The 23,443-nt window shown below is 39.7% G+C and overlaps 1 protein-coding gene across 1 annotated transcript in view; it reads right to left on the reverse strand.

The window, feature by feature from the left end:
- Positions 1–1,542: 1,542 nt before the first annotated feature.
- Positions 1,543–23,443, reverse strand: part of LOC127527540 (glutamate-rich protein 6-like) — an 88,823-nt gene continuing 66,922 nt past the window's right edge. The window contains exon 5 of the mRNA XM_051926609.1: positions 1,543–2,089. Within this exon, the coding sequence (XP_051782569.1) occupies positions 1,829–2,089 (261 nt within the window). The 3' untranslated portion in view covers positions 1,543–1,828. The remainder of the gene's footprint in view (positions 2,090–23,443) is intronic.

Below are 23,443 nucleotides of genomic sequence, written 5' to 3' on the forward strand. Positions count from 1 at the left end.
ATAAAAAATGCAATGCATTTTATTACTATATGCATAGCAAAATACATTCCTGTAGATGGTGCACTGTAAACGCTAAGGCTGAGTCCATCCAACAAAGAGTAACTGCCAGAGAGATAGAAAACATCTTAATAAAAGGACAAGATTGTGTGTCTATGTATCTGTGTGTCCCTCTGGCTGCTGGAGCTACGAAGAAAAATGTAAAAATAAGGAAAGCATGCATAAGGAGGGTCAAAAATCCAAAATGATAAAAATACCAAATAAGGATATACAAATTAAAAATTGGGCATCTTGGCCTATTGTACTGTCTGACATGATATGCAACATGGCAACAACTTACTTGCACCTGCTCAAGCCACATGAACGAGGTCCGTAGCTTAATGCTAATGACTGACAACTTTACGTGAAAGGCATTGGGTGATTGAAAGCAGCGATAAATTGATGTGCGTGTTGGTAAACCAAAGCCTTGACGTTACTAGGCTAGAGTTGCTAAACCAGGAGACCACCGGCACATTTTCCCAGCAAAACACTTGAACTATAAGAGTGGTCAGTTTGATGCCAAAGGGAAGTGGTGAAAACAGGTGGCTCTGCCTGAAGAAGAAAAAGCCGCAGCGAGCGAAGGGAGCTGGGTGTGTGTTATTATACCAGACCAAAGGGACAGCCCGCGTATCACATAAAAACCAAGAGGCGTACGTTTATTACTAAGAATTCAGTCCATCTAAGATGAGTAGCACAGCTAGTCTTTGATAAAGTAACTGACATTACTTGTGCTGACCCACATTAAAGCAGCACAGCACTCAAGTTCTCACGATCCCTAGGATGGAGTATTTCCCAAATTGCCTCCTTTGCATTCAAAGTTTTGTTCCACCTTAGTGCATATATTAGAATTTACTTCTAAATATGTGACTGAAACATGTCATTACATTCATGTACAATATTTTGATCCCCTTTGCAAGTTAGTTATTTCAAAATAGGAACAGTGATGTTTTAAGATAAGGTAGAACTATTCACTTATCAAGGCACTGGATTAGCACATACAAGTAAGAGTGTTACTGTACTTTGTACATTATCTGTAAGAAATTATCAAATTATTATCATTTAAGTATTATTAAAATTATCAAATTATTATTATTAAATTATCTGTACTGTATCTGGACCCTATAAAGCACCTTTTATGGTTAAGAGAACAGCTTTAAAAATATGTAAAAAATGTTAGTATGTGCTGCATGAGACAAATAAGTGTAGTGCCTTGAACGTAAATCATATTTTTCCTTCTTAAACACCCAATTTCTGGACAGTAAGACATCATGTTAGAGGCATGAGCAACTGGAACCTCACTGGGTGTGAGGCAGGAATCATCCTGGGACAAGGACGTATGTCAGGCCCGCCTAACCTGCGTGAGGATGGCTACAGTCAAAGGCCATTGCAGTATGGCTGGGCATTCTGACCCCTGAGGTGCCAGGAGAAGCTGGTTCTGTCATTAGTGTCTGGTGCACAAGCCAAACCACCGACCATATCACAAGTAGTGCAGTAACAACTTACACCTGAGAAGCACAAATCTTTTAATGTTACTTGGACACAACAAATTAGATTTTTGGCAATATGTTGGCAGAATTTAAAATCACTAATGATTTGTGATATTGCAATTAAAAATGACAAAAAATGGGTACCTGAAAGAAATCTTGCAGAAGAGTTTGTGTTGAACAAATGTTAAAGTTTATCTACTTGAAATCATGATGAATAAATAGAGAAGTGAAACCACTTCCCAAACTTGCTGTTTGTTTCTGTTCATTCATACTATCATTTCCGACAGAATGCATTGAAGACGAAGTCACTTTTTCCTTTCTTTTGCCCTTTGACCCTTGTCAAAAGACAATCGAACATCTGACTTTCTTGTGCTTTCTTCTTCCGACTTCTGCTCTTCCAGTTTTGAGAGACTGCTAGGTAGGGCGTGCAGTTTGGGCAGGCACTGAGAACATCTTATAGCAGTCTGGATCTTATCGAGGAGGGTGTGGATCTTGAGAGTTTTCTGCTGTAACACCTTACGTATGACATCAGACCCAGTTACTCGCTCCTGCTTGGGTTCTTTTAGCTGGACGGAAAAAGTAAAGGCAAATTGTAGTTAGCTTTTGTTTCCTTTCATTATGTTGACATTATTTTAATTAAATGGATATTAATATGACTTTGCAATCTCAGATAACAAATCACTCCAGTGGTCCCATACATTTTTTCTTCACCCCTTAGTGACTCTTCCAAATGAATGCACTCAAAAAGTTATACATTGCTGAGTGCTGGTCACTACAAATCAACAGGAGTTGTGTTAATACAGTCATAGGCCTGCTCTTTTCTAACTTCATAACAAAGCTGTATTGTATGAAATAGATCGTATTCACAGTTTAGATATTTAAATTTCACTAACAGGTGCATGCCTGATTGACACTAATATTTTTATCGCATTTCAATATAAAAACAACAGTCATGAAAAACAATTTAATACTGAATAATTCCTGTTATTTTTATTTTAATTGCAGTTTGAAAGGGGCATGATGGTGTCCTGATTAACTTTACAATACATCCATCCTTTCATCCATCCTTTATCCAACCCGCTATATCCTAACTACAGGGTCACGGGGGTCTGCTAGAGCCAATCCCAGCCAACACAGGGCAGGAAACAAACCCCGGGCAGGGCGCCAGCCCACCGCAGGGCACACACACCAAGCACACACTAGGGACAATTTAGGATCGCCATTGTACCTAACCTGCATGTGTTTGGACTGTGGGAGGAAACCGGAGCACCCGGAGGAAACCCATGCAGACACGAGGAGAACTTGCAAACTCTGCGCAGGGTGGACCCGGGAAGTGAACCCGGGTCTCCTAACTGCGAGGCAGCAGCGTTACCCACTGCGCCACTGTGCCACCACTTTACAGTACATAGTTGTCTTAAAAGTTCTACCCATTATTTGATACCTTTTAACTCCCATTACATTCCTCTCTCAGCTTTCCCACTAGACGTTACAAAAAGTCCATTCTTCTCATTGTTCCACCACACCGTATGTAATGTTTTTCTCAGTCAAAGGTAATTGCAACTTAGAAACGGGACTAAGGAGTGTTAACTGCATTTGCCTTTTTCTTTTGACTGTTTTCCTCACAGGGTTTCAGGATGCAAGAGTGTAGAAATGGAGTATGGAGACCATCAGGTAACACAAAGTGAGTTTTTATGAAATAAAATGAAGTTCTGTGTTTTAATGTATTCTTGTCTACCATGGTGCTGAGGAATGGCAGTGTGTTTGCATGTTGGTTGGACATGTGTAGTGTTGTGGATTTAAAATTTTGAACAATGAACAATATCAATTGCTAGATTTTATTTTTTGCCCACACAAAGATGAACTTAATTTTACAAGGAGGTAATTAACATCAAAGCATCTCCTCTTTCCAAATTGTACCTCACTTTCAAAACATCTGTGCAAACAAAATAAAAAAGACCAGGGTGATACCTCAGGCTTTAATGGTTACCCCTAAGATTAGGAATGGCCAGCTTCAGAAAAGTAGAAATGCCAGACATACTTAAAAGATCAAAGACAGTAAGCTAGTCATTTTTCACAATGGTCAGCCAGCCAATCAAATGCGCATAACATCAGAACCCCACGTGGAATTTTAAAATATGCCTTGTCTGAGAGTGACGTCAGAATAAGAAACAGCATAAGAAATGACCAAAGAGCAACGTCAGGAGAAGGCAAGAGACTTGCAACTGTTTTCATCTGATTGTCAGCTAAAGCATCTCATGAACAATATCAATCGCTATATCAAAAGGTGCCCAAGGACACTCATCTTTGACAATTTTTTGTAAGCTTTTTCTAAAGACTATATATACTGTACATCCAGACTTTGCTATTTACATTTTCTTTTGTACTGTCCTCTACTGGTATTATTGTTTTTTTAAATAAATACCAAGTTGCTTTTAACTTTCTATACTTTGTATTTATATCTAGAGTGACTGAAGCAATAAGGTAAATATTTAGAGTACCAGGAGCAGTAAGGGAGTGCCGTATGATCTGAACTGCAAAGTTTATCGGCTGAGGATGAAGAGCTTTGTCCAATAATAAACAGTGCGTTAAAGTAAGATATCAGCGGTTGACAAATGGCCTATAGCCAAGGATATTCAGCTTTTGTATGTTTAAATAAGTAATATATGGTGTGAGATATATCTAAAACATTGTATTTTGTTTGTGCCTATGATAAGTAATTCTATTGAAGTGCTAGCGAGTAACGGGCTATGTATACATCAATCATATTGTACTTTTGTGGTTAGGGTCAGTGTGTATATGTGTATCTGTGTGTGTGTGTGTGTGTGTGTGTGTGCGTGCGTGTGTGTGTGTGTGTGTGTGTGTTAATCTTACAGTGCGAGAGTAGACCAACCTGGTAACAAATCTGATAAGTTCATGTATCCCTAGAGAAAGGAAGGAAGGGGAAGAAGCGGGGAACACCATGATAATACAACGTGCAAGTAAGAATCTCCCTGCACTCTGTACACATGACAATATGGCTTTTACTATCACTACCATCCATCCTTTTATTTTCCTGTTCTCCAAAGCTTATGCCAGCATCAGTGGTCTCAAGGCAGACAACAACCATGAAATGTTTGCCAGGCCGTCACAAGGCAAATAAAACAAGCTTTCTTGTAGGAGGGGGGTACTTGAGTTTAAGTCATGGAAAAACTAAACCCAGTTTCTTAATTAAGAGCCAATCTTTGTTGATAATAGAATTTAATTCAAATTGAGTGTTTTAATAATTTCCTATGATCATTGTTAAATTGTTGATTGGATATATTCCAAAAGATTTGTGGACTAGAGCAGATTAGTAATTCTCTTTCATCTCTTACCAAATATTTTCTTGAAAAAGACGCTTTGTGATCAACATACAGAGAGGGTCAGTGGGACCATGTTAGATGGTTAGCTGCTGGGTCCCTTATCATTTGAATTTCATTGTTAATTGGCAGATGGTTAAGAGAGCAAGAAGCCATGAATGCCAGAGAAAGCAGCTGTTTGAAGACTAAAAGGGTTGGAAATCTTAATACAATTGATTTTCCAGATTATGCTTATTCATGAGCTGGCTGTGAACAATTTAATCTACTAGGGGGCTCTCTTTGCTCGCCCACCAACCATGCACATACTTGTACTCGCTAGCTTTCCCTACCAGAAACCCATTTAGAATCCTTCTCAACCCTCGCCATTCTCGTGCTTGTGGTCACTTGCTCACTTCTCCTTTCTTACCTGCCCCGCTCCTTTTTATACATTGTGCGCTTGCCACACCGCTACACGGCATTCAGCTCATTAAAGCGAGTACACATGCATGCCAATGCCAATTACACAACAAGTTAACACTATGTAATGAATTATTATTATTATTATTGTTGTTAATTACTATTGTTGACTCTGCATGTCGTGGAGTACAAAAGAAACAGCAACATGTGGGGACTGGCAAGATCGGGGAAAAAAAACATGCAGTGTTATGCGAATGAATATGAATAATGTAGCATCTGTGCCACAATGTTTTCCGAAATTTACTATACATGTCATAAAATGAATAATTCCAAATATCATATATACCTGTCTGTTTTTTTTTTTTGTTTTTTTTACATCATAGACCATAAGGTGCACACTAATTCAGCGTAAGCAGGAACACTCAATAAAACTGAATAAAAAAAAAATCAAGTGACGGTGAGATATGAAGAAGGCAAATTCACCAGCGTTTGTGTGTCAGCTTTTATCCCTCCAGTTCAGAGAATGTCCAGTTCCATTGCCTCTAAACACCACTCACATCTACAGTTACTCCCAGTTTCAAATAAAAACTAACAGCGTCAGATCCCTAGGGCGGTAGTATGTATCGTGATCGTGAGTGAGAGAATAAAAGTGAAAAAAAAAACGTTAACTTTCACACGTCTTATAAATGTACACCGTGTGTTACAGACGCAAACCAAATGTATGTGTGAACTGTATAATATTAACAAAAGGAGCAGCTCACTGCTGAAAACGGCAAATATAGGAGGCTTTCGGGATCGAACCGGGGACTCTTGATTACAAGTCAGCAGATCTTACCACTACACCACGGAAGCTGTTGTTTTATCCTTGAACCTTTTGTGAAAGTGTTTATTTGATCTTTGGACTTCAGACTTCCCACATTATATAGGTTATGCCAACATTTTGTCATTTACTACTAAAATATGACAAACAGTTCTGTTTTAACAATGCGTTTACACAGATTATTATAGAAACGGAACACACATGAAATGCATGTGTTCCAAATAACGATCTATTATTTCCACTCTAAAACTCCAGCACTTCACTCCCAGATAATCAATCAAAGCATGAGCTGGGAGAAGTTTGTGAACGTTCTGCGGCAGTGGGGGATGGAATAGCAGGCCGCTTGCTGCTTGTCTTAATTGGCACATTTACAGGACAAAAGACGCTGACGGAGAGGTGCGAACGGATTTAAGGTGGGCCAGATCTACGAGTTTTTTTTGTAGGCTCTGGTAATTCTAGTGTTAAGAAAAAAAAAATAAAATCTTAAAAGTAAGTAAGTAAGTAAAAGTAAGTAAGTTAAACCACAAAAATGTCCTGCCATGACGCACTCCATCAGAGCTAGAGGGGAAGAAGTGTTTTTCGCAAATTTTCTGTCCCTAACTCTTGCAAATGTGTGTGTGAATTAACTAAAATGAAACACACAAAAGTGTTGCTAGAGCAATAATTGGCTTGTTATTATGAAATTGGGTTGGGACAAAAACTTGCAGCCACTGCGGCTCACTAAGACCAAGCTGAAAGACTCTGCTATAAGGTGATCATCATATACAGATTAAAGTTCAACAAGTTAAAGCAACATTTCATATCAGTTTTTACTGAATGTAATAAAATTGGAAAGGATTTTTACCAAACTGCTATTGATTATTTATTGATGGTCCCTTTGAGTATGGGAAACTAACATAGTGAAGCACCCAGTGAGACAGAGCTGTTGGAGTCTTTGTATGGATGTAATTCAAGAAAGTAATCCATATTCTAATATTTGCTGTCATCATGTGAATACAGAAGTTTAAATAAGCCAATTAGAGTAGAGAGGCTTTAAAAGCCTTCACCTTTCTGAAAAAGTGTCAAAATTACTACATTCTCGAGTTACAAAATAAGGAAAGCATCTTTACTGTGCTACACGGCCCCAGAGCTTTGCATTTGCCAAGTCCTTATCAATCTTTCATTTTTCGCCTCATTTAATTGCCGCTCACAAATCCCTGCAGTAAACAAACACGGTCAGAGCTTTTTTTAAAGTCAAACAACTGGGGTGATCACTCTTTATTCGCCCCAAAATGAAGAATTACTTTGATGACTTGCCAAGGACTACAAGCCGTTCCGAGTGCAGGATCAATCTTTGCCGAACTTTGTTATTTTGCACTGACTCGGCTCGGCACTGCCGCTCTCTGGGACAGAACTCTAATTAAATCCCATGCATACGTTGCGAGGTGAGCTTTATCTTTTCAAGACAGCAAGGTATTTCACACCAGGAGGTTGTGGCTTCTTTACATTGGATAACTAATACTTTCCCCTGTGTAGTTTTGTATTTATTCATGAGTTTGGACAGTTTTTATTCAGCACGGTGCAAAATATGTTTTCAATTAACTGACATTCACACATCGGTAATGGTGCTAAATCTGCTTGCATCTAAGCTTATTTCCTTTTTATGTGATTTCAATTGAACGTAATGTATGCTGCTCAATATGCATGCACATAGAAGGCTGTTTTAAGAAATGCTGCCTATTAACAAAACCAATGCTTTTGACAGTCTGGTTACCCAGACAACAAGCTCCATCTTCCTAGTCCCTCACCGATTTCTCGCTATATTCGCATTAGCACTCAGTCTTTGAAACAATACGGTGAGTGGCACATATGTGACAGTGGTGGAAGAAAAAAGAAATCTATTAGCCATCAAACAACAAACGCTAATTTAAAGAAGCAACACACTTAAACGAATCCTGTCTTATAGATGAAATGTCTATTTTTTGAGGAAAAAAAAAATCCTTTCTAAATAACTAAGCTATGCAGTTCAGTGCACACAGCAGTGATCACAATACAGTATTTATCAAATTGCCTCATTTTAAATGCTCCTGTATCATTATTGAAACTGACCAACAAACTTCAGGGACCAACAGCATTACAATTTGAGAAACAGTAAGTACACTCGCATGACATCTTCAAATGATGCTTTTAATTATTATCATAAAAGTGTTCAAATGAATATGAATGGCCTGCAAGGATTATGCTTTCTTTTTTATTTTTAGTTCTTTCATTCTGTCCTGAAAATTGTATACAGAATTCAGGAGATAAAACTGTTACAAGCACACTCCCCATAGGTGACGATGCACACACACTAGAAGTCATTTGTAGTGTGGCACTGAATCCCAGTTCTGAGATGTATGAATGTATTTGTCCATGATGCAGACATTTCTCTCTTCATTTATAAACAAGTGTTAAAAAACAAATCTGCTGAATATTTAATTGGGCAGATCTGTGCTCTTTGCCAACTGTAGAAGGTCATTTTTCACATTTCTGTCTTTTGTTATGGCTGGCCCTTTGACTTCCACTGAACTGCATATGTGGGCACATTCATGCAGATATCTGCTTTAGTTTGCCTTTTGTTTGTTTTTCCAGGTGATGCTTCTTCCTGAAGCTCTAAAGTCTCAGTCTGCTCATCAACTTTCCTGATGCAGCACATCCTGCATGTTTTTTTCAAGGTACTCTGGTTTTCCTTAAATATTTCAAAGAGAAGGACATTTCTTTAACTGGTGATTCTAAACTGTGTGTGTGTAAGCTGGCTGGGATGGTTCCCATCTTGTGCCTAATGCTCCCTGGATGTGCACCGATTCCTGTCACTCTGGAATGGGTAAAGGGGTTCCAGTAACGTATAGATGGATGGGTACTTCAGTTTCGAGCTTCTTGATTGAAACCTGAACTCCATCCCAACGTGTCCAAATCCCGATTACTGTACCCATCCCATCTTTATTTGTAGCATTCTGTGGTTTGTAGCTGTCTTCAAATTTCACTGTTTTTCCAAAGCTGCATACTGCTCCATGTCTGTTTAACCTCCGCAAATTATTGGCCCACTCTGCTTGGGTTCAAAAGCAGCAACCTTCAGCAACAACGGTTCAGTTTTTAGAGTATTCATGCTTGATAGAAGCCAACCAGAAATGGGCATGCATGCAACATTACACACACATTGCCTAACTTCCACTTGCCTGAATCCGAGACAATTTAGATGATTACGATGGATGAACTTGTTGGGATGAATGGCCTGTTCTTGTCACAGTTGTTCCAATGTCTGCATCATGTATACCCCAGCAATCGGATTGAGTTGCCAGTGCATCAGATAAGCTGGTTTGTGTTTTTATTAGTTACTAGGGGGCGTCACCCCCTGTGCTCGTTTAGTTCGACAAAAGGCTTGTGCTGTGCGCCGTTGTGGAAAGGGGGGCTGAACCAAGGAGACGCGGTCGCTCCTCTGGAACCCCCTCTTAAACGGTGATACAATGGGAAACAAGTAGTTTCTTTGATCGATTAGCTGCTGGCTTACTGCTGCTGTCGTGCCACGTAATCTGCATCTTGCTCCCGAGGCACATCCCTATGAAGAGGAAGATTTTCTATTCTTTTAATTGAGAGACGGAACTGTACCCTCCGACTGCACACGGAGCTCGATTCACTCCTGAAAAAGACTTATGTTTGTTTGAAGTGTTCGAATAACATTTCTATCTCTAAAATCTCCTGTGTATCTGTGCAGCTCTGTGACCCAAGTGTGAATGCGTATGTGGATTTCACTTTCACCAAACAACAAATCTTTTAATTCTCATGGATACGCCTCTTCATTGGGAAGAAACACTATTTGATCTCTTTTCGCTGTTCCGTTATTTCACCGAGTAATAATTTCCGTTTGTTTGCGCCAATGTGATCTTTACTTTCAATTTTTTTGAGACTTTCGAATTTTCCTACTTCCATTACAGTATCTCTAACCTGCTGTGCATGTGTATCGCGCCATCGTTTTTGAATTCTTTACGATGTTCTACTTTGTCATCTACTCTTTGTCTTTTATTTCCGGCCCCGGGCGTGGTTAAATCTCTTGGCACAAAGTCTCGTCTCGCGGGACGTGAAAGTGTCTCTCTGAGAAAGTCATGTCTCGTCTCTCTGAACAGGTCTCGTCTCATCCCAAGATTTTTTTTATATAATAGAGAGACACTAAAGTTCTTGTTTATCATGGTGACATGTTGCACTTTGCTCAAACATGCAAGTAAGAATTTCACAGTGCTGGATACGTGAGACAGTACAATTATTACTACTGCTAAGACTACTAAAGGTCCTGAAATGCACAATTAGGAATTTTATCAGCAAGTGCACATCCTAAAAGCATCCCTTACTCTTCCCAACTTCTCTAACTTAGAGAGCCCCATCTGCTTACATTTGGAATTTGTTGAGATCTTACAAAACATCGTCTTCAATACGTCAAATATCATGGAGTTACATGACTCGAAGCTCTACTTCATTGTGATCCCATCCACTCATTGTCATATTATGGACTGTTGTGCCATTGCAGTTTATTATTAATATATTTTGATTCTTAAAAAAAAAAAAAAATGTAACTGTTGCTAGAAATTTGTTTACCTGAGCTTAGAGTTTGATTTTACCTAAAAGGAAGAGTCTACCCCTGAAAACATGCACTCTTAATTTGGGAAGGGTGAAGGGAATAATGCAATAATATCGATAGGCACAAAATGTGTGGGCAGTGCTGCCATGTCTGTAACCCCAAACCTTCGCTATTTTTGTGGTAAAAACAAACACTCCGATGACTCCTGCACTCTTGGATCAAAACTCCCAACCTACTCTCCTCAGCCCCAATCAAGCAACACCCTTGTGATAGATAGATTTTGAATTTCCCCTTGGGATTAATAAAGTATCTATCTATCTATCTATCTATCTATCTATCTATCTATCTATCTATCTATCTATCTATCTATCTATCTATCTATCTATCTATCTAGAATCTCTGTTTGATTTTGTCGAACAAAGTTGTGAACTAATTAGGACATTACAGGCTTCATGGGAGTGCACCACCAACTGCCTCCAACTCGCTAAGATTATTTAAATGAAGACCATGACTGGAAATTGTTGGAAAAGTCGTCAAATGTGACATGGCCTTTAAGGTGTTTTCAAAGTACCATTTCATGTTGGATTTAGACATGTGCTCATCCAAAGTTTTCAAGTTATGTCTTGTTTAGGCAGCATATTTAATAAAGAAACTCTTATTAACGTGTGCAGATTTTTTTTAATTACATTCAGAACTGTCTGTGAATATTCTATAACTTTTCAGGACTAGTTCCCTGGAAATTTCGTAGCAGTCAGTGATGAGAATGTCAAATGGTTTCATCTGGACATTTCTACAATGGAAAAGTGATACCAAAGCAAGCAGAGTCTCTGTACGCTTGCTGACTACTGCTGGACCCATAAGAGGGAAATTCCTGAGGCCAAGTGCAGAAGCAAATCGTACACTTCTGCCTTCTAGTTGAGATGCTTCCTGGATCTGAAACAAACTACTAAGACATGTAGGTGAAGCAGAAACCTTGACAACCCTTAAGAAGTGTTTGGATGAGATACTGGGACAGCTTAGCTAAACAGGTGAGCTCGATTGATTCAATTGTCTCCTCTCGTTTGTCAAATTTCTTATGTATTTGTAGTGTAAATATACATTTATAGTAAATTTTACTCATGTGTAACAAAGAATTCCTGCATGATAGAGAATTGTCTGATTAGATACTTAAATTCAGCACAAAATATACTGTAAGATTCACTGAAACTGATTAATTTGACAAAAAAAGTCAACTTTTGTTACCCAGTGTTGTGAACCAAGCAAAAGTGCACCAAATCTCTCTATTATAAAAAAAAAATCATGGAAGGAGACAGGACGCGATTGTCTCAGAGACACTTTCACGTCCTGCGAGACGAGTCTTCGTGCCAAGCAATGTAACAACGCCTGGGGCCAGAAGCCCCGCGAGATAAGAGCTTAAGCAAAGAGATTTGGAAAAGTCCTGCATGGTTACGTCAGACACATTTCATGTAGAGAGAAAGAAATGATATTCACTCACAGGCAGTTACACGTTTTGTTGTCACGATGTAATTCCAAACACGGAATCAATATTCAATGCGCTATTGATGAAAAGGTAAAAGCGAAAAGAGATTGAATATATGGACATAGGTGATATGACAGAAGTGCGCCACGCAAAATGCAGATCACACGACATGGCAGCAGCAGCAGCAGCAAGCCAGTGGCTGAGGAGGTAAAAAATAACTATGTGTTTCCCATTGTATCACCGTTTAAGATCGGGTGTCGGAAGAGCAGATCGCGTCTCCTTGTGGTGCTTTCAGTCCCCCTCTTCACAACGCGTACAGCAGAGATGCAAAGTGGTTGGTGTGTAGCACACGCCCCCGGCTTTCAAAAAGTAGGATTTGTTTAGGGCAGTGAAAGGCATATTTTAGTACATTCCCAACTTGAGGAGGCGTTCACTTGTAGAGTTAAAATGCATTCATACACAACATACATTCTCAAACCTGTTTATTCTAACTCAGTGTCTTCGCAGCACTGGACGCAGGGCATGAAACACCCCTGTGTAGGCCGGCAGGCCATCACAGTCACAGGGCCCACTGATGCACACACGCAAGGCCAGTTTAGAGTGGCTAGCTAACCTAACACGCATATCTTTCAGGATGAGAGAGGCCAAGTGTAAGCTCTACAAAGATGGTGAGAGGTTAGGATATGGGTGGAAGCAGCACTAATGGCAGGGTGCCACCCCAATTAAAATTTTAAATGTAATGCCATCCATCAAAGTTGATGCTCTGAACCAAGGGCTGGACTGGCACTGTAGGTTAAAGCGTACAAAATTTGCTCTATATGAAGTGTTCAGGTTGCTCCCTCTAACACATTAATGCTCTTATTCCTTTTGTACTCAAACATGTACGTTTTACTGCTGCTGCTTTAGATTTTACATTTAAATGAAGATTCTTGGAAAGTAGTAATTTTCACAGTTTGCAAAATTTCCTCAACAAGTTTTTAAAGGATTGACAATATCCAGTCTCGTAATACTCGATTCAGCAGAGAAAAAAAGAAAGCCTGCACTTAATGTCACATTAAACAACAAAAGAGCTCAAAATAACTGCTTGAGTTGGTGAGCCCCCTGTCAAAATGTCTATAGAATTAACATTTCAAAGGAATTGCGTTGATGAAGTGGCCATAATGTCATTGTTAACATTTATAAGAAAACCTGACAGTATATTTTTGACAAGGTTTCACACTGGTCAATCAAGAAATTATATAAGGTAAAACACATACAAAAAAGAGGGAATTGGGGAAATACAAAAATGTTAACTGCCTTAATCCTGCAGATACATTATTTACAGGACCACCCATTGCTTCTGGCAGATAGGCTCCAGCCCCCAGGAGCTGCAATTGGATTAAGTGAGTTTGAGAACGTTATTGTTTACACTGACATTATATTTTTTCACTTATTTTTCTGTAATTTCAAAGATTATAATACCCTCCCATTTTTCTAAATGTGCCTGTCTCTGCAGGCTAAGACCTCAAGTAGACTTACGCCAAGACATTTTAGAATTGACAGTCATCCTATCGGCATGTCGTGAGAATGATGGAGGCAACTCCCGATGACACAGGAAGAACATTCAGACTTCACAATAGAAAACCCCAGCTGGTGAGCAGCAGAATCCACAACTCTCAATGTGACTCATTATAAAATCATGTCGCGGGTCTCTTTTGAACTTTAAATAGTGGCTGCACTTTAATATTGATTTTTTTTTTCTTTCACTTTGTTTCTGGGATGTAGTATTTTAGACCACTGGCAAATGATTTTGGCAGCAATTGCTTTAGATTTATTTATTTATTTTATTTGTCATGGGATTGCCGAGGTCTCTTTTTGAATTTACCCTTCCCAGTTTCTCCTCCAGCTGCTTCTGCCCCTCATAGCTTTAGTCCACGTTCATTTTTATTTGTGATATTTCAAAAGTAAGCACTTTGAATATAGAAAAGTTGCTATCTAAATACAGTGCATCTGGAAAGTATTTACACCGCATCACTTTTTCCACATTTTGTTATGTTACAGCCTTATTCCAAAATGGATTAAATTCATTTTTTTCATCAGAATTCTACACACAACACCCCATAATGACAACGTGAAAAAAGTTTACTTGAGGTTTTTGCAAATTTATTAAAAATAAAAAACTGAGAAATCCCATGTACATAAGTATTCACAGCCTTTTCTCAATACTTTGTCGATGCACCTTTGGCAGCAATTACAGCCTCAAGTCTTTTTGAATATGATGCCACAAGCTTGGTACACCTATCCTTGGCCAGTTTCGCCCATTCCTCTTTGCAGCACCTCTCAAGCTCCATCAGGTTGGATGGGAAGTGTCAGTGCACAGCCAATATCAGATCTCTCCAGAGATGTTCAATCGGATTCAAGTCTGGGCTCTGGCTGGGCCACTCAAGGACATTCACAGAGTTGTCCTGAAGCCACTCCTTTTGTTATCTTGGCTGTGTGCTTAGGGTCGTTGTCCTGCTGAAAGATGAACCGTCGCCCCAGTCTGAGGTCAAGAGTGCTCTGGAGCAGGTCTTCATCCAGGATGTCTCTGTACATTGCTGCAGTAATTTTTCCATTTATCCTGACTAGTCTTCCAGTTCCTGCCGCTGAAAAACATCCCCACAGCATGATGCTGCCACCACCATGCTTCACTATAGGGATGGTATTGGCCTGGTGATGAACGGTGCCTGGTTTCCTCCAAACGTGACGCCTGGCATTCACACCAAAGAGTTCAATCTTTGTCTCATCAGACCAGAGAGTTTTCTTTCTCATGGTCTGAGAGTCCTTCAGGTGCCTTTTGGCAAACTCCAGGTGGGCTGCCATGTGCCTTTTACTTTTACTAAGGAGTGGCTTCCGTTGCTGCAGAGATGGTTGTCCTTCTGGAAGGTCCTCCTCTCTCCACAGAGGACCTCTGGAGCTCTGACAGAGTGACCATCGGGTTCTTGGTCTCCTTCCTGACTAAGGCCCTTCTCCCCCGATTGCTCAGTTTAGATGGCCAGCCAGCTCTAGGAAGAGTCCTGGTGGTTTCGAACTTTTTCCACTTACAGATGATGGAGGCCACTGTGCTCATTGGGACCTTCAAAGCAGCAGAAATTTTTCTGTAACCTTCCCCAGATTTGTGCCTCGAGACAATCCTGTCTCGGAGGTCTACAGACAATTCCTTTGACTTCATGCTTGGTTTGTGCTCTGACATGAACTGTCAACTGTGAACCTTATATAGACAGGTGTGTGCCTTTCCAAATCATGTCCAATCAACTGAATTTACCACAGGTGGACTCCAATTAAGCTGCAGAAACATCTCAAGGATGATCAGGGGAAACAGGATGCACCTGAGCTCAATTTTGAGCTTCATGGCAAAGACTGTGAATACTTATGTACATGTGCTTTCTCAATTTTTCTATTTTTAATAAATTTGCAAAAACCTCAAGTAAACTTTTTTCACGTTGTCATTATGGGGTGTTGCGTGTAGAATTCTGAGGATAAAAATGAATTTAATCGATTTTGGAATAAGGCTGTAACATAACAAAATGTGGAAAAAGTGATGCGCTGTGAATACTTTCCGGATGCACTGTAATGTAGGTTATTATTTTATTATTATTTAGTCGCACTGAAGTGTCATCATCCCAGTGGAGTGTCCACGTTTAAGCAGCAGCAGTCAGTGCATCACAAGTACTAGAAGAAACCTTAACTGTAACTGTGAGGAGTGTGATGAGTCCAAAACTAGCAGTTAATGTTCCACCTACTCATTTTGTAACATCATTGTTTTCGGGGATCAGTTTTGTTTTGAAGCTACCATATTTATTTAGTAGTGTCTCTCTCTGCCAGGCCAGCAGGAATGCTTACATTAACTGCCCTTTATAGCCAGAATACATTTGTTGCTATCCTTAGCCATAAGAAAATTGTAGAAACAGATTGACATTTATAACTTTGGTATTGGAATAAAATGCATATAATACACCCCACTTTGCAATTGCCATATAAAATATTGATCACTTTGTTTCATTTTTCTGTGACAAACCATTGAAACAACAATATTATGAGCTAAAGCATTACCACAATAGTGTTGTCCAGCACCACACATCCACACGAATGCAGATGAACTCATATTTAGTTATTTTAAACTATCAAGGAGAATTACCACATAATTTTTTTAAGTGGAATTGTTCATGCTTACTCATAAATTTGTATATGATAAATTGGAATACTATTTTCTTGATAGAGTCATACATTAAAGCAATTTAATAAGAAAAGATGAAATTATGCCTTGAAAGCTGGCTACTCATTTTAATCACCTCTCTGATTAGTCTGGTATTTTAGACTTGCTTTCAAAGTAGTAAAATAAATCTCTTCATTCATGGAAATAAATAGCCAAGAATAAATTATATGTTTTGATTTATTCTTTTAGGAATTCATGGTGCAATTGGTCTTGGATTCCTGTGGGACAATCATTATAAAAAAGTGACAATAATTTAAGGGGGTATGTGGTACAGGAAAATTCTAAAAAATGTACTAGATTGGTGGTATACACAGTAGCCCATAATATGGACGTTTACAGGGAGGATGGGACACAGTTTGTCCACATGAGATTTGATCAGCCTTTGCTTTTGACATAGACATATTGCAGATTTTTGAGTACAGAAGCATCCACACATGCTGTGTTGGGGTTCCTAACTGGTGAGTGAGAAGGCAGTGAGTGACATGTGGATAACTCAAGGTGGTGATGCAAATCAAAGCACTGGGTCTCTGTGGATATGCCTATTCACAGTATACAGTAGAACTGCGCTTAGATAAAGTGATCTCCCCCACACCCCTAGTATTTAGTCTTAACTGAACCTTATGGCCAGTTAAGTACAGTGGAGACATACCAGAGAGATGTCTCCCACTCCACAACAGAACTGTCAAGTTCTGGAGTAAAGCACTTGCTGTCTGCATATCCAATTGTGTTGGATTTTAGGGGTAACATAGCAGTCATCTTAAAGAAATAGCATAAAGGCTTAAAAAATTTCAGAAACCTGTTCAGGCACACCAGGAAACCAGATGAAGGTCAAGTGAACAACAAAATGTACACTGAAATGTAAGAATTGGTTTAGGAAAAATACTGAGATGGTCAAGTAAATAAAGAATGTAAAGATTGATGTAATATACAAAATGTACTGAAGGATGACTAAGAAATCAGCAGATGTCCTATAAACGAGAATGGACAGTTGTTATATGCACAGAAATTTCAAGGGTGGTGGCACAACTCAAAGGTATAAGAAGAACCAGAATATAATATAACAGACTTTTATTTTATATAAATTATTTAGGTGTAAACCAATGAACCTACCAGAGTAAAATGTATGCATTGATTGACACTGTATGTAAATTCAACAGTTTATAAAATTAACCTCTATCCTTTGTTTCTCGGACTATGCTGTGACAGACTGTTTTTGCAGACTGCTCCCTCCAAGGCATTTTGCTGAGGAGTAATTAAAAGATACAATGAACAGCTTTTGTCCTGTTAGGGGATGTTTTCTTTCTTTAATCAGATGTTAAATTTCTACCACATTTGTGATCACAGTTTTTGTTCATTTTATTTCTCTTTAAAAATGTTAAAATAGTTTGTCATGGTAATTTCTTCATGGCACTTCTTTGTATTTTGGTATGGCCCTGTTGTTAATGGTCACTGCACACTATTACTACTATATCATTGTTTGGACATCTTAGGTTTGTATGCCACCTTATTTTAGGTGGACGGTGTGCCGTTTCAGGTAGGGCACATATTGAATCAAAGATATATAGTAACTTATTTCTACAAATATTTTTTGCATTAGGCGATAAGGAATAGCTGTTAGACCAGGGACTGGGGAATTTTTAACACTAGAATTCCTGAAGCCTACGATAAAACTTGTAATCCTGGCCCTCCTTAAATCCCTTCATACCTCTCCATCAGTGTCTTTTGTTTTGTAAATATGTTGATCAGCACAAGCAGCCTGCTGTCCCATCCCCTGCCTTGATGGAGCTCAGCTTGTGGGCAAAATGTTCTCCCAGCTCAAGCCAAGGCTCCTTATCTGTGTGTGATGTGCCTGGAGTTGTATTTTCTTTGGTTTTTGAGCCCTACCTGTTATTTGACTAATCTTTTTATCGTCACTTGAAAGAGTTTCCATTTTTCAGTTCTTTCATTTTTAGTTTTCTCTGCATTAAATCATAACATAGTGCATCCACTACCGCTGTTCTAGCACTACTGTACAGTACACTCCCAACAGTCCTAGAGCACCCACGAATTGTGAAAAACCGTGAATTTTAGATGTGGTTAAAAAAATGCCTATTTTTATAGTTTAAACCCTAAATATGCCCCCAAAACACTTTAATTTCAAACTCAGCTTAATACATTACCTAAAAAAAGAATGTAAAGGTAAACCTGCATACTGTACAGTACTGTACTGATATGTCACCCGCAGTGCTAGAATGTGAAATACCAATGTTACTGCTATATGTACTGTAATTCATGCAAGTGTGTTTTCATTGCCAGAAGCCTTAGAAGGTGCAGGGTGTTTCGGCGGCATCTTGGGGCTTCAACTCTTAAACTGCCACATACTTGGGGGTTAATGCATCCCTGGACGCCAAATACTTTTTTGCTGCACTTTAAGTAAACGTCACAATTCACAAAGAAAATAGAACACATTTTTTTCATGCAAAGAGCATCACAATTACTGTAACACTGATCATTTTACACACCGCTAATGAACTGTAAAAACTATTTAAAAAAACTACTGGAACAATATGTACAAGATGCAACTGACGCCATGGATGAAATTCAGTAAATAACCGAGCCAACTGCGCTTGAACTGGCTGCACTCCAGCACAAAGAGGTAAGTGCTGACACTGGCAGGTTAGTCTTAGTGCAGCGGCTCAATCCCAGAGACAGTGAGGCTGCAGGGTGTCAGGCTTGGGTTACAGAATTGCACAGAAACACAGGAGATTGTAGAGACAGGAACTTTATTCAAACACTTCAAACAAACATGTCTCTTTCAGAAGTAAAACAAGCTCAGTATATAGTTAGTTATCGATTTAAAAGAATAGGCAAACATCATAGGAGAGCATAACGGGAGCGGGACCCGCAACAGGAGCAGAGGATGTCTGGAGGAGGAGAGAGAAACAAAGCAATCAGCCAAAAAGGACAGGTGCTGTTCAGGCTTTTAAGTATGTGTAGCGTCTCGCAAGAAGCATATCATGCGACAGAGCAGCCGCAAGTAAGGGAGCAATGTGAAAGCTATCAGCGTTTTTTAAGAGTGATTTTTTGAGGAGCTTCTGTGTCTTCTAGGGGTGCGTTCAGCCCCCCTGCTCACAAGGGGTTGGCAGTGGTCATGAACTGGCTGCTCAACGAATGTACAGCACTGCCTGATCAGCTCCTGCACACTCACAAATGGCACTGGGAAACGACTATAGCTGGTTGTGGTGGTTTAAGGGTTAAGAGGAACAAAACGGAAAACACAAGAACACTCAGCTGGAGATGCATCACAGTCCATCAGCAGCAAGGAGAAATGAATAACGCTGTAGCGGTCCGGTGCCGCTAAGATTCACACCATCGAGAAGACAGCAATTTATTTATTTTTATGGGGGAGATTCCAGGGAGGCACCCAGCCTTGGCCCGACCCGCACGCACACACAAACAGAGGCGAAAACAAAGCAAACCGGTAATCAAACCGCAAATAAAGAATGTAATAAAAACAAATGAAATAAATAAAAACAACGATACCACCCCTGTTCCCCTTATGGCTATTACACATTAAATACAACAAAGCACCAACAAAACACACACAATAAATCATGAAAAACATTCATGAAAAACAGCAACGGATGAAATGTAATGATGAAAATAGATAGTCCAGAGTTCTGCACGTTGAATGGGAATGTAAAGATAGTCCTACCGCTAGTTCCTGAAATGGTGAAGACGGGTGAACAGGTTCAGGAGCGCTTTTTTCTTTGCAGGATGGCCATGAATCCACTTACAGTCCTCATGTACACAGGCAGACGGCAGACAATTCAGACGCCAAACACGAAACGATCCAGGACAAAACGAACAAGTACAGGTAACCCAACAGAAGGCAGGCAGACAGGAACTTGAAACACAAATTACAAAAACTTTTTTTTTTTTGCTTTTGGGCACCGGTCCGCTTTTTAAAAGCCGCGCTGACATCCTTTGACACCAACAGCCCCAGCACCCTCAGCAGAAGACCAATCAGAGCCACTGCAGGGACTACTGGGAGTTGCAGTTTCAAATTCTATTGGCTACTTTCACCATCCCAAGCCGCGTTTCCTCTACAGTTGCTTCCTGGTCTCTCTACAGTGCAGTATTGCCACGAAAAAAGACATAAAAATTGTGGAGGATATTTGTGGTTTCTGCTAACAATTATTAGATAGGTTCTAAGGAAAAATCCGCCAATGACTGCGGCCACGAACTCTGAAGCACGACTTCGCAGGGGTCTACTGTACTCACAAACTTGGATTTTCCACATTTAAGGAAAGATTTGAGCCCTGCAACATTACTATGCAATTAGAATCTTAGAACAACCTTAATGAGAACAGATCATTCAGCCCAACAAGCTAATGAATCTTGTCCTCTAATTTCTCCAAAATAACCTTCCCAATGATCTGGAATTAGATTACATCAACATATGAAGGTCCCCAAAGTCCTACTTGGTAATTTGTTCAGTGTTTATCATTTTTTTTGTTGGGAGAAAATTCTTTCTAATGAATGAAATTAAATTTACCCTTAACAAGTTTCCAACTGTGTCCCCAGGTTCTTGTTTGAAAAACTGTTCTGCAAAAACCTTGTGTATTTTTCAATGAACTTGGCTTCTTGCTGCCTAGACTGACATTTACATGCTATTACAGTGGATTGTCACTCTAACCAGGATTGATTCCTGTCTTGCCTCAAGCGTAGTCAGCCCCTCACAAGCCTTGGATGTTGCAGGTTTGTTTGTGATTTGCTGTCTTGTGCAGCATTGCGTGTGTAGTTACTACAACTGACATAGAATGTTAATATGGAGTGTAGAGGGAAGGAGATGACCTAAAACACTGGCCTTGGTAAACTGTCTTTGCAATTGATGGTCACAACTAATATGTCCCAATAGTCTGCCTTCTTCCCAAATCACTGACTGAGGTCTCAAAATGGATATGTGAAAATGGAATGAATATATACGAGGGACATTCAAAAAGTTTCCACACTTTTTTTTTTTTTCTAAACTCTCTTTATTAAAAATTTCAAAAACAAATTACATCACTCTTCTACATACTGTAGTTACCTTCCTTTGCGATGCAATTTTTCCAGTTTTAATGCCCAATTTCTACTCCTCCTGCCTTCACCATTTCCAATCAAAATATAAAAGTGCAGAAACTTTGTCCCTCGTACAATTAGAACGACAATGAAGGAATTTGGAATGGGTAAACAGAAAACTACAAGGATTAACCTAAATAAGACTCAAGCTTAAAGAGGCGAGTTGTGAAAAAGCTATGTATTTACCAAGAGAGATTGCTCTGCGGCATTGGACTGGGGACACTGAATGTTAGGTTACTTAGAGATAATTACTGTGACATAGAGGAGTGTGGTGATCAGTATATGTAAAAATGTGGCAGACCACTTGAGGTCAGAAGGGTCTGAACAATGGAGGGAACTGAAAATTAAAATGAAGTTGAAAATTCAGCTATGACCCCTTGCAAGAGTTGATGTGCAAGCATGTTCACAGAATCTGGTAAGGATTCTAACAACAGAGTTCAATATGTGCTGTAGTCTATCAAGACCTCAGATTGTCACATCCAGGAAATTAGCATTAGAGTGGCCCTGTCACAAAAAGTTAGGGCTTCTAGGAAAAATGAGCTCATTTAGTGACAGGGTTTTAAGTGAGACTCCAGTGCAAGTGTGTGAAGGTATGAGAGAGAGGGAGTGTGACGGTATGAGTATTTAACATTTGTTGAGGGCAACCTACATCAGTTTTTTCATTGAGGTGCTTAAAATTGTATTTAGAAATCTAATGAGACCAACACGAGAAGTTTGGATATTTATATGTAGTTATCTGTATAACAACGCAGTTTAATCCCAAGATGATGGGTAATTTGTGCCCCTTTTATTAGTAACTAACAGACCCGGTGCTGTTTGGGGTAGAATAAAGTGCAGGTGTGGTCATTAAATAAATTCACGGGGGGGGGTGTGGAAATGTTAGGCCCCAAACCGAAAATATCACTGACTAAACTGACCATGGGGAGCAACTTCGAATACCTGCGGCAAGTCCCAGAAATGCCTCCTAGGGGGACTTGAATAATAAAGTGTGGTTATGGTCACTAAATAAGGGTCCACATGGAGAAAAATATAGTTAAGAAACATAGCCTGAACAAATGGGAAATGTGTGCAAAATTTAGTGGAGATACAGTAGGTTCAATGATGTGGATTTGCCTACTGGACAAACTCGCATTCAGTTCTACGTATATATTAGACAGAGTCGGCAGTGAATCCTGAGGAACATCATGGACTAGTAGGGCAGACGTTTAACTCAAAGTGCCTGATGTTTGCATGTTAATTGTGTAGTTAACTAACTAATCATAACTGTGTGGATTCTCCTGTTTTATTGTAATTTGAGACCTTCATTTACTTAAACATTTATGCAGGTAGTGCCAAAAAAGGTACAATTAGCCTTGTGTTTTTCTCAGTGTGCTGCTCCTCCTGGTGGGCTGGTGCCATGTAGTCTCCTAGTGGAGTCTCCCAAACTAGATGCTGGACAGGATGAGTACCAGAGGCCTGATCACAATAACCCACTGGATCCGAAGGGTGGAGGTTGGACACAAAGCTGACAATCCTGTCCTGTGTAACTTTTCTTGTTACGTTAACAGCAACAGAGGAAATGGCCACAACTGTGTGTGTGGGGGGGCTTTCCAGAGTCATTGCAAAATGCCTGTATGACTGGAAGTGGTAAAAGCCTAAAGGAAGACTCTGATCCTGTGTGGAGATGCAAGTTGTAAATTCCAAGAGCAAGAGCAGAATAGGTTTAACTTGAAATCCTGAACCAAAGCTGGCCCAAGACGGACAGAAGTGGAAGGCCTTTGTTTCTGCCTGACATGCCAGTGGGCACTATGGGCAGTAAGTTAGGATGCTGCGTAGTGTGTCAAGTGCTGTGTTTTTCTGATAATTGCCCTCAGTAAACATGGAGGCTTAAGCCTTGTCTGGGGCGGAGTGGTGGCTCTAAGGCTAAGGATCTGCGCTGGTATCCCGAAGGTTGCTGGTTCGAATCCCCGTCACTGCCAAAA

This window comes from Erpetoichthys calabaricus, chromosome 4 (assembly GCF_900747795.2).
Source record: "Erpetoichthys calabaricus chromosome 4, fErpCal1.3, whole genome shotgun sequence".
In the NCBI taxonomy this organism is placed as follows: Eukaryota; Metazoa; Chordata; class Cladistia; order Polypteriformes; family Polypteridae; genus Erpetoichthys; species Erpetoichthys calabaricus.